Consider the following 10,000-nt stretch of genomic DNA (forward strand, 5'->3'; position numbering starts at 1 on the left):
GAGTAATTGCTAATGCGCGACACCTGCGCCACTCACCGGTCTCGAGTCCCACGGAGGAGCTCCGGAAGGATAAAAGAAGGAGCGACAACAGTGTTGGAGGAGAGAGGACCAGGCCTGGACTTTATTTTGTGTTTTGGTTCTGTTTGTGCGCGACAGTCGTCCGCGAGGTTCATCCTTTTATCCTTCCGGAGCTCCTCCGTGGGACTCGAGACCGGTGAGTGGCGCAGGTGTCGCGCATTAGCAATTACTCCACCGGCCTCGCTCCGTTCCCACGGCTCTCGGCCCCGCCCCGCCCCTCTCGTCACAATGGTTAACGGTAAATTCCCCTACTATATATGGTGAAAAACTGTATTGAACATTACATGTATTGGACATTCATTTTACGGTAGTATACTGTTTTTGGAAGTGAAAAAAGGAATTGACATTCCCAGAATTCCCTGCGTTACATTTCAAATTTGTTGTTTTTTTTGGTTGAAATAACTGTTTCTTCTTAGTTTTTTCTTAGCAGTTTTGTATATTAGGGTTGTGTGTTACACCTAATGTACAAAACAGATTTCAGTACTTCAATAGGTTGGTATATTAACATTATATCAGTTTATGAAATTACGGTATTTAACTGTAAATTTAAGTTAAAACCATAAATCCTAAAACGTTGCTACTGTATTTTTTACGGTAAAAATTCCGGCAACCACAGCTGCCTTTTTTTTACCGTAAATTTTACGGAATTTTTTTTACAGTGTAGTTAGACATTACAGTGTTTCATCTTATTCTGTGTGGTTTCACATTTCAGCTCATTTGGAAGGTTTTCTTGACTTCATCCTCAATTTAACCTAACAGTGAAAACCTGTCATCATCCAGTCACTGCATTTTCTTTGTTTTGCTGAGGGCAAATGACAAGCACATCATAAAGTGTTTACAAATGTAATCTATTTACATCACAAGCCTTGAGAGGCTATACGTCAGCTTGTGTGAGACAAAATGTATGTTTTTTGTATAATAGTATATTGTCATAGCATGTTTTGGTGTGGTTTAGTGTGGGCTTAGGTTAGGAGCTCAAAAATATCAATATAATAGTACAATTTAACTATACAAATACATAGTAATATACAGCAAATATAAAAGATTACATATAATATAAAGCCTTTTGCATTTTAAAAACAAATCCTTTTGTTTTTTAGATATTGTCAAAGTATATCCAAAGTACAAAAATGTTAAATGCTATGTACAAATAGTTATGAATTCTTAAGAGATCAGGCTGGATTATTTCATGCTGAACTGGTTCATAATCAGAAGTGATGATCAGTGGGAACAATCATTAATAGTCTCTCTGATGTTTCGCAGAACCCTGAACAACAACAACATCAGCAGCATCCCAGTGTCCAGCTTCAACCACATGCCCAAGCTCAGGACCTTGTGAGTGACACAAATGGTGCTTTTCCACTGCATGGTATGGCACGGTACGGTTCGGTACGGTTCACTTTTGGGGGGTTTTCCACTGGGTACAGTACCTGGTACCTGGTACTTTTTTAATACCACTTCGGTTGGGGTTCCAAGTGAACCGTACTGTTACCAAAACGTGACGTGTAAACTCTGCTGATCACGGATTGGCCGGAGAGAATCGTCACTACCTCCGTCACTGAACTTGCGACACAAACACAAAAGAACCGCTAGATTTAACTCAGCGCAGCCAGCGAAGGATCGAGCGCAACTGTTTTGAACAAGCGCGCCTTTTTTAACAACCAAAAAGTGGCTGTTCCCCCTGTTGAGGAAGTACAGACGTTCCTCTCGTTGATAGCAGAGGAGTGGATCCAGCGAGAGCTTGATGGGGCGATGCGGAATGAAAAAGTTTTTTAGGAGTCGCGGCAGTAGAGGCGGCGCAACTATAACCACATGTGAATAATCCCACCCACACACACAGACAGTGTCATTCCCCACAATCCTGGCAGGACGGCGGAGGCCACACGGCTCTGCCAGAAGCCACAGTCAGTAATTGACACACACACACACACACAGAAATAAACACACACTGTTTTTATGAAATGTATATTCTGCTATATTTCTCTGGAATTTGTGAACTGTTTTACCACAAGGAGCTTCTTTCTCATTTTGTTCTGGTTTATTTATTTATTTATTTTGTTATTCACGTACAGATTTATGCTATGAAATGGACAGGTTTCCATTAAATATAAATTCAGTAATATAAGTGAAGTTTTAGAGAATGAAATCCAGACCCCGTGACTGCAGTCAGCTTGTATGTTCCCCGTTTCTGTTTAATGTTTTGAAACAGTATGTGGACATGTGGACCCCATCAGCATGTGTCCTCCTTTACCTAACAGAAAAAAGACCCTTCTAATCAGATCGTGGAGTTACTGGGTAAAGATAATTGGCTATTGGCATTAGTAGCAAAGCTCAGTGACAGGCTTAGCACAGCATGAGTTTCTATGTTGGTCCAGACGGGTTTATGCTGGCAGGAGCTGATCTGGTGTTGGACCAGCATGGCTTTTCTGCTAAAGCCGGCTGAGTTTAATCTAGTCAAGAAGCCTGGTGGGAGACCAGTACCCAAAACACAAAAATGATCTGCTGCTGCTTTTATTAGCCGAGCTCTGAGCAAACACCATTGTCGGCCTGGTTAAAAGAATAGTTGACCTAAAAACAAACATTAGCTGAACATTTTCTCAACCTCAGGCTAGCCAAGGTGAAGATTTGTAGAAATGTAGCATTGCATCAGTGTCTCAGCAATGGATGCTCTGCAGTGAATGGGTGCCGTCAGAATGAGAGTCCAAACAGCTGATAAAAACATCACAATAATCCACAAGTAATCCACACCACTCCAGTCCATCAGTTAACATCTGGAGAAGACAAAAGCTGAAACAAATCCAGCATTAAGACGTTTTTAACTAAAATACGAGTCTATAATCCATAATAACGCTTCCTCCAGTGAAAAAGTCCATCTCCTGTTGTCTCTCACATCAAAATCCAGCCACATATTTGTTTAGAGCTGTTTTGGCTTGTAAACGGTGCTTGATCTGTGCAGATTTCTCTCCTGATTCAGACCAGACCACTTTTTCACTGGAGGAAGCAAGATTATGGATTATGGACTCATATTTTAGTTAAAAGCGTTTTAATGGATTGGATGGATTGATGGATGGATTTGTTTCAGCTTTTGTCTTCTCCAGATGTTAACTGATGGACTGGAGTGGTGTGGATTACTTGTGGATTATTGTGATGTTTTTATCAGCTGTTTGGACTCTCATTCTGACGGCACCCATTCACTGCAGAGCATCCATTGCTGAGACACTGATGCAATGCTACATTTCTACATAACTGATTTGACAGATTTTTTTCAGCAAATTTTCGTTTGTTTTTTTTGCATGAACTAATATTCCTTTATCCTCAGGTTAAAAAGAATTGCATAAAAGCATAACATTTATGCTGCCATTTTCCCACCTTCAGCCGTTTACATTCCAACAACCTGAACTGCGACTGCAATCTGGCCTGGTTGTCGCAGTGGTTGCGCGAGCGGCCGACCATCGGTCTGTTCACCCAGTGCAGCGCTCCAGCTCCGATACAAGGACTTAATGTAGCCGAGGTCCAGAAACACGAATTCAGCTGTTCAGGTAAACAAGCCTTCCAGTCTCTTCACCCGACACCAGCCTCTGCTGCATTGCACTCATCCGAAGTGAAGAACAATGCTGCACACTTTATTACTCATAACCTCTTCTTATTCAATGCAAATGTGCCTCTGCAGGTCAGTCTGAAGACGCTGCTGTTCAGTCGTGTAGTTTTGTCACGGGCTCGTGTCCGGCCGTCTGCACCTGCAGTAATAATATTGTGGACTGCAGAGGGAAAGGACTGACGGCGATCCCGGCCAGCCTGCCCGACAGCATGGCAGAGATGTAAGATCCTGTAGCTCAAACAGTAGAACATAGTGCAAGCAATGCCAAGGTTGTGGGTTCAGTTCCCAGGAAATGCATCAAATGTCCACCTTGAATGCAATGCAAGTCAGTTTGGAAAACACAAACTGATCTAAAAACCCACAAAGGCCAATATAATATAAATCGTTTCTGAATGTTAAACCCGACTCGGTCTCAAGGATCGGGATCGGTGCCGATCAAGCATTTTTGATTGGTATCAGCTCTCCTCAGCCCAATCCTTATTTTGCTATGGGTTGTGTCTTGCTTCGGATTTGATTAACGGACTGGCGTTCTGACACCCCTAGCTTCATGCTTTCTAACCATATCTCCACTTTTGTACCTTTATGTTGCAATCATTCTGCTTATTGTACATTTAAAATATAATAAGTTTACATCACTAGTCCCATATTCTACCAATGTCTTTATACAGTATGCGCAAATATATACATATAGAGAGTGTATCATATTTATGTATACACACACACACGTATTACGTTTACTATCTGAACAACACTTGATTGCATTGATTGTAATAACTTTAATGTACTTGGATTGTGCATAAAACACTAGGAATATACAAGTATCGGATCGGGACTCGGTATCGGTAGATACTCAATATTCAACGACTCAGATTGGGGGCACAAAAAACCTGATCGGGACATCCTTATTCAAAACATTCTTTTTTAAAATGTCTAAAAAAATCTAGATAATACAAACTTTTGGGGAACATCTCATTTTATCATTTTGCAGACATTTTGGGAATATTTCTTTTGAATGTTGTCTAAAAGTAGTAACATTTAAAAACTGTTAGATTAAAGTTCCTGTAATTCAAACAGTAGAGTATGATGCAAGCAACACCAAGGTTGTGGGTTCAGTTCCCAGGAAATGCATGAACTAAAGAAATGTATACCGTGAATGCAATATAAGTTGCTTTGGATGAACTAAAATCACACAAAATATACTAAAAACACACAAAAGCCAATATAATGTGAAGAATTTCTGAAAGTTCTTAATTTAGTTTTTTGAATGTTTAAATGAATGTTAGGGGAACATTCCATTCTATCATTTTGCAAATGTGATGAGAATATTTCATTTGAATATTCTCTGAAAGTAGTAACATTTGAGAAAAACAAGTTAAAGTTCCAGTAATTAAAATGGTAGAGTATGACGCATGCAACACCAAGGTTGTGGGTTCAATTCCCAGAAAAGGCATGAACTGAACAAATGTATTTCTTGAATGCAATGCAAGTCAGTTTGGATAAAAGCATTTGCTAAATGCAAAAGTTTGAGCTTCTGAGGTGCTGTAGTAAAACACAAAGGCCAGTATAATGTGAATAAGCAGCATGCACACACACACACACACACACACACTCACACACACACACTCACACACACACACTATTATGCCGCACTACTTCCAGACGTGAGAGAAGGAACTACAGCTACTTGTGATCTGTCGATTACAGTTGCATGATCTACAGCAGATGTATTTGGACACGCTTGCAGAGACTGAAAAGCTCAGTCTGCAGAGAGACGACCACAGGAATGTGCTGTCTGGAATCACTGCAATCCAAAGAATGTAAATTGTGTTTCTATATTTCCTAGCGAGTGCCCTGCTTTTGAAGAGAAGGGGAATTCTGCAAGTGTTCAGGTCAAACTGTTATTGCCTGTGGCTCTGAAGGCACTAAATGACCCTGACAAATGACTTTCCTGTTTTAAATGAGGCTTTTTCGACTGAAAACAACTGCTTTCTTCACAGCGCTGTGGCCTGAACCTGCAGGGTGTGCCATTAAAACAGACCCTTAAAAACTCCCCCACAGACACTAATGACATCCAAACCCGACAGAAAGACGCACCGCATCCGCCTTCATCAGCACTGCTGATGTTCAGTCTGTTCTCCAAGCTTCTGCCACAAGACATAGTTTGCCATCAATGTTTCCTATGACAGCTCATTCCATCCAGGCCACAGAAATCATACACACATGGGAGTTCAGTCTACTTTTGGAAGAATTACTGTATGTAGCATGTTTATTATTTTAGAAAAAGCAAATGTTTCTCAATCAGTTTGTGATTGGACTCTACTTGTCAGTCAACTTGCAAATGGACAATATACATTAAGGCTGGAATTCACTACACAATTTTAAAAATCTGAACAGATTTCAAACACTAGGCATCACACACTTGCCGACTTTGTAAATGGTTAAAGAGAAAAACTGGGTGTCATACATTAAATGACTGAATATATCACACACTACCAGACCTTTACAACAAACTCATGCAGAAATATGTTCTAAAATCAGTCCTACATATCAAACATGCTTGATCTCCTCCAACTGGACTGAATCATAGTCTGAAGATAAAAAATAAGCATCCATGTCTGTTATACACTAATCCTTCATTGTGCTGTGGGGGTTGAGCACTAGCAAGACCGAAACAAAATGACTGTCTTCTGGAAACAAGCTGAAAACCTGAAGTAGCTAGAAAGCCATTTCTACTGATCCAATAAACCTGGTAATGAACCGAACAGAAACTCCAGAGAGAGACTGCTGGTGCACAGATACACTCAAGACTTCGGCTGATATGGAGTGTGTCTGTGGCTTCTGCTCATGTGGATTTGAGATGGCAGTGAGACAAAGCAGAGAGCAAAAACATGTCAATGTTGCAATAACGCCTACATTTTTCTGTTTTTTTTTTTCTTTTCGCAGACGACTGGAACAGAACGGCATCAAATCCATCCTTACAGGAGCATTTTCTCCTTATAAGAAACTGCGCAGAATGTAAGTTTGCAGCAGTTGAGAAAACACAACACTCCTCTGATGTGCGCAACATACTTTTATAGACATTATGGTCACTAAGGTGACAGCCAGATCAAATTCAAATGTATTGATTAGACTTGTTCATACAGAATCCAGTTTAATCAGTCATATAAAACTCGGGCAGATGCTGGAATCGTCTGTACTGACTTGTAACCTGCTCTAAATGAACAGCTGGAGCCAAAGTTGATGTGGTAGACCACCTTGAACCAGCAGAAACCAGCCTGACCAATTTAAACAGTGTGACATTCACTCTCTTTCAAGATGATATGCAGCACGGCTTGTGAAAAGCCATATCCACAGCACTCTGCAAATTCCCATCGCATCTCGTTCAGGAGTATTTTCTCTCTGACTGTTTGCCGTGCTGTACTGGCGTGTGGTTTGGTGGCTAGACCGCAGGCTTATTAAAGTCTTCTCCAGGGCCTGTAATGCCTGCCGTTTACTAATAGTCCTCACCACAGCGCCACCACAGCAGGGCTGGAGGTTCAGAGCTACACATTTACATACCTACAGCCACACGAGCCGAAAACAGTGTGATACAGGCCAGTTCTCTTCACTTCTCATCATCTACTGAAGCGTGTCTTCATTCTTCTCTGTCTCTCTTTACAGAGATCTCAGCAACAACCAGATTTCTGAGCTCGCTCCTGACGCCTTCCAGGGCCTGCGCTCCCTAAACTCACTGTGAGTGTGTGTGTGTGTTTTTGTGACAAATGAGGACATAAATTTGTATAATGACAAAGGTATGACAGGTATTACAAGGAGAAGGTGACTTTTCAGGACATTACCCCATGTCCCCACTTTTCAAAACGCTTATAAATCACACAGAATGGAGTGTATTGAAAATCTGAAATAGCACAAAGTTTCCTGTAAGGAGTAGGTTTAGGGGTAGGGTTGGTGTAGGGCAATAGAATATACGGTCTGTACAGTATAAAAACCATTACGCCTATGGGATGTCCCCACTTTTCACAAAAACAAACCTGTGTGTGTGTGTGTGAGTGTGTGCGTGAGTGAGTGTGTGTGAGTGAGTGAGTGAGTGAGTGAGTGAGTGAGTGAGTGAGTGAGTGAGTGAAGTGTGTGCGTGAGTGCGAGTGAGTGTGTGCGTGAGTGTGTGCGTGAGTGAGTGTGCATGAGAGTGTGCGTGAGTGAGTGTGAGTGTGTGTGTGAATGAGTGTGTGTGTGTGTGTGTGCTTGAGTGTGAGTGTGTGTGCGTGTGTGTGCTTGAGTGTGAGTGTGTGCGTGAGTGAGTGTGCATGAGAGTGTGCGTGAGTGAGTGTGAGTGTGCGTGTGTGTGAGTGAGTGTGTGTGCGTGTGTGTGCTTGAGTGTGAGTGAGTGTGTGTGCGTGTGTGAGTGTGCGCATGAGAGTGTGCGTGAGTGAGTGTGAGTGTGTGCGTGAGTGTGCGTGTGTGGGCGAGCAGGCCTATGGTTGACACCCTCTCATTAGCATGTTGTGCAGAGGAAAAATACATGCGGAACTACATTCAGAAATAAATGAGTCATTAAAAGAAAACAGTTAGGATGAGTTTAGCATTTCCTTAAACATTTTCCATTTGTCCACAAATTAATTGTATTTATTTTACTACTTTCATCACACATTTAATTATTTATATATGTAGTTAAACAAGATTACGTGTATTTATACACACATTTATTTATTTATTTGCGTATTTATTTATTTATACACACATTTACTTATTTATTTGTGTATTTATTTGTTTTTAATTTGTGTGTGTGTGTGTGTGTGCTGTATATACGGTAACCAAAGTGATGTACAGAACGCTATTTGTATCTCTGTATGTGTTGTTTGTACTGAACGATATTTGTATCTCTGTATGTATCTCTGTATGCGTTCAGTTTGTACTAAACGATGTTTATACGCTGTCATTTTTAATTCAATTCCTTCAATTTAAGATTTTATAAGTCAGCGGATTTATCCACAGATCTGGTTACATTTTTTTTCTTGAAGTGTGCATGGAATTAAAACTTATGCAACCTGTTTCGTAAATGCATCTTATGGATCTTATTGTGAACAATTTATCCATGCACATGTTCCAATTTTTTTTACATCACACAATATGGAAAAAAACAAAAGATCTGTTGCTACTTTTGTTTCATCGCAAACCTTAAAGAATCTGTTTATCCAAAAATGAAAATTTGCTGAAAATGTATTCATGCTCAGGCCATCCAAGATGTAGATGATTTTGTTTCTTCTTCAGGTTTGTAGAAATGTAGCACTGCATCAGTGTCTCAGCAATGGATGCTCTGCAGTGAATGGGTGCCGTCAGAATGAGAGTCCAAACAGCTGATAAAAACATCACAATAATCCACAAGTAATCCACAGCACTCCAGTCCATCAGTTAACATCTGGAGAAGACAAAAGCTGAAACAAATCCAGCATTAAGACGTTTTTAACTAAAATATGAGTCCATAATCCATAATAACGCTTCCTCCAGTGAAAAAGTGGTCTGATCGGAATCAGGAGAGAAATCTGCACAGATCATGCTCCGTTTACAAGCCAAAACAGCTCTAAACAAATATGTGGATTTGTTATTTACAAACACACAGCTTTTGTCTTTTCCAGATGTTAATTGATGGACTGGATTACTTGTGGATTATTGTGATGTTTTTATCAGCTGTTTGGACTCTCATTCTGACGGCACCCATTCACTGCAGAGCATCCATTGCTGAGACACTGATGCAATGCTACATTTCTACAAACCTGATGAAGAAACAAACTCATCTACATTCTTGGAGGTGGAGTAAATTTTCATTTTTGAACGAACTATCCCTTTGATGCAAAAAATAAATAAATATCCCCTTTTCTTCTTTGAACTAATTTCAGCTGCTAAAGTCGCACATTTCAACACCAGAAATGTATTTCTAATGTGTACCAAGGAAATTGCATATTTTAATATCAGTCAGTTGTTTCAGGGCTAAAGGCTTGTTCCAGCACTGTGCCGATGCTGCGGTCGGTCCTGAGATCTGCAGCTCTGTTTATTCCTCCGAGCGCTCATGTATGATCTTTAGCAGTAAGCATGTGTGTATGTGGTCTTCTGCTGACTGTCTCTCTGATGTTCAGGGTTCTGTACGGCAACAAGATCACTGATCTGCCCAAAGGAGTGTTTGACGGACTCTACGCCCTCCAGCTGCTGTGAGTGTGAGAGCCTCCTCCAGAGCGAGATTTCATTGCACGGTGGTTGCGCAAGAGTATAGAGCCATAAAATCAACGTGGACGGAACAGCTCAGATCATTTGGTTTCGGAAGAATTTCCCCCA

General features: G+C 40.8%; 1 protein-coding gene across 1 annotated transcript in view; it reads left to right on the top strand.

Moving 5' to 3' along the window:
* The window catches only part of LOC107705008 (slit homolog 1 protein-like), a 79,895-nt gene that overhangs the window by 35,784 nt on the left and 34,111 nt on the right, over positions 1-10,000 (top strand). Inside the window, exons 7-12 of the mRNA XM_016508123.1 lie at positions 1,342-1,413; positions 3,454-3,617; positions 3,749-3,896; positions 6,620-6,691; positions 7,337-7,408; positions 9,805-9,876. Of these exons, the coding sequence (XP_016363609.1) occupies positions 1,342-1,413; positions 3,454-3,617; positions 3,749-3,896; positions 6,620-6,691; positions 7,337-7,408; positions 9,805-9,876 (600 nt within the window). The remainder of the gene's footprint in view (positions 1-1,341; positions 1,414-3,453; positions 3,618-3,748; positions 3,897-6,619; positions 6,692-7,336; positions 7,409-9,804; positions 9,877-10,000) is intronic.

This window comes from Sinocyclocheilus anshuiensis, unplaced genomic scaffold, assembly GCF_001515605.1.
Source record: "Sinocyclocheilus anshuiensis isolate Anshui unplaced genomic scaffold, SAMN03320099.WGS_v1.1 scaffold31, whole genome shotgun sequence".
Lineage (NCBI taxonomy): Eukaryota > Metazoa > Chordata > Actinopteri > Cypriniformes > Cyprinidae > Sinocyclocheilus > Sinocyclocheilus anshuiensis.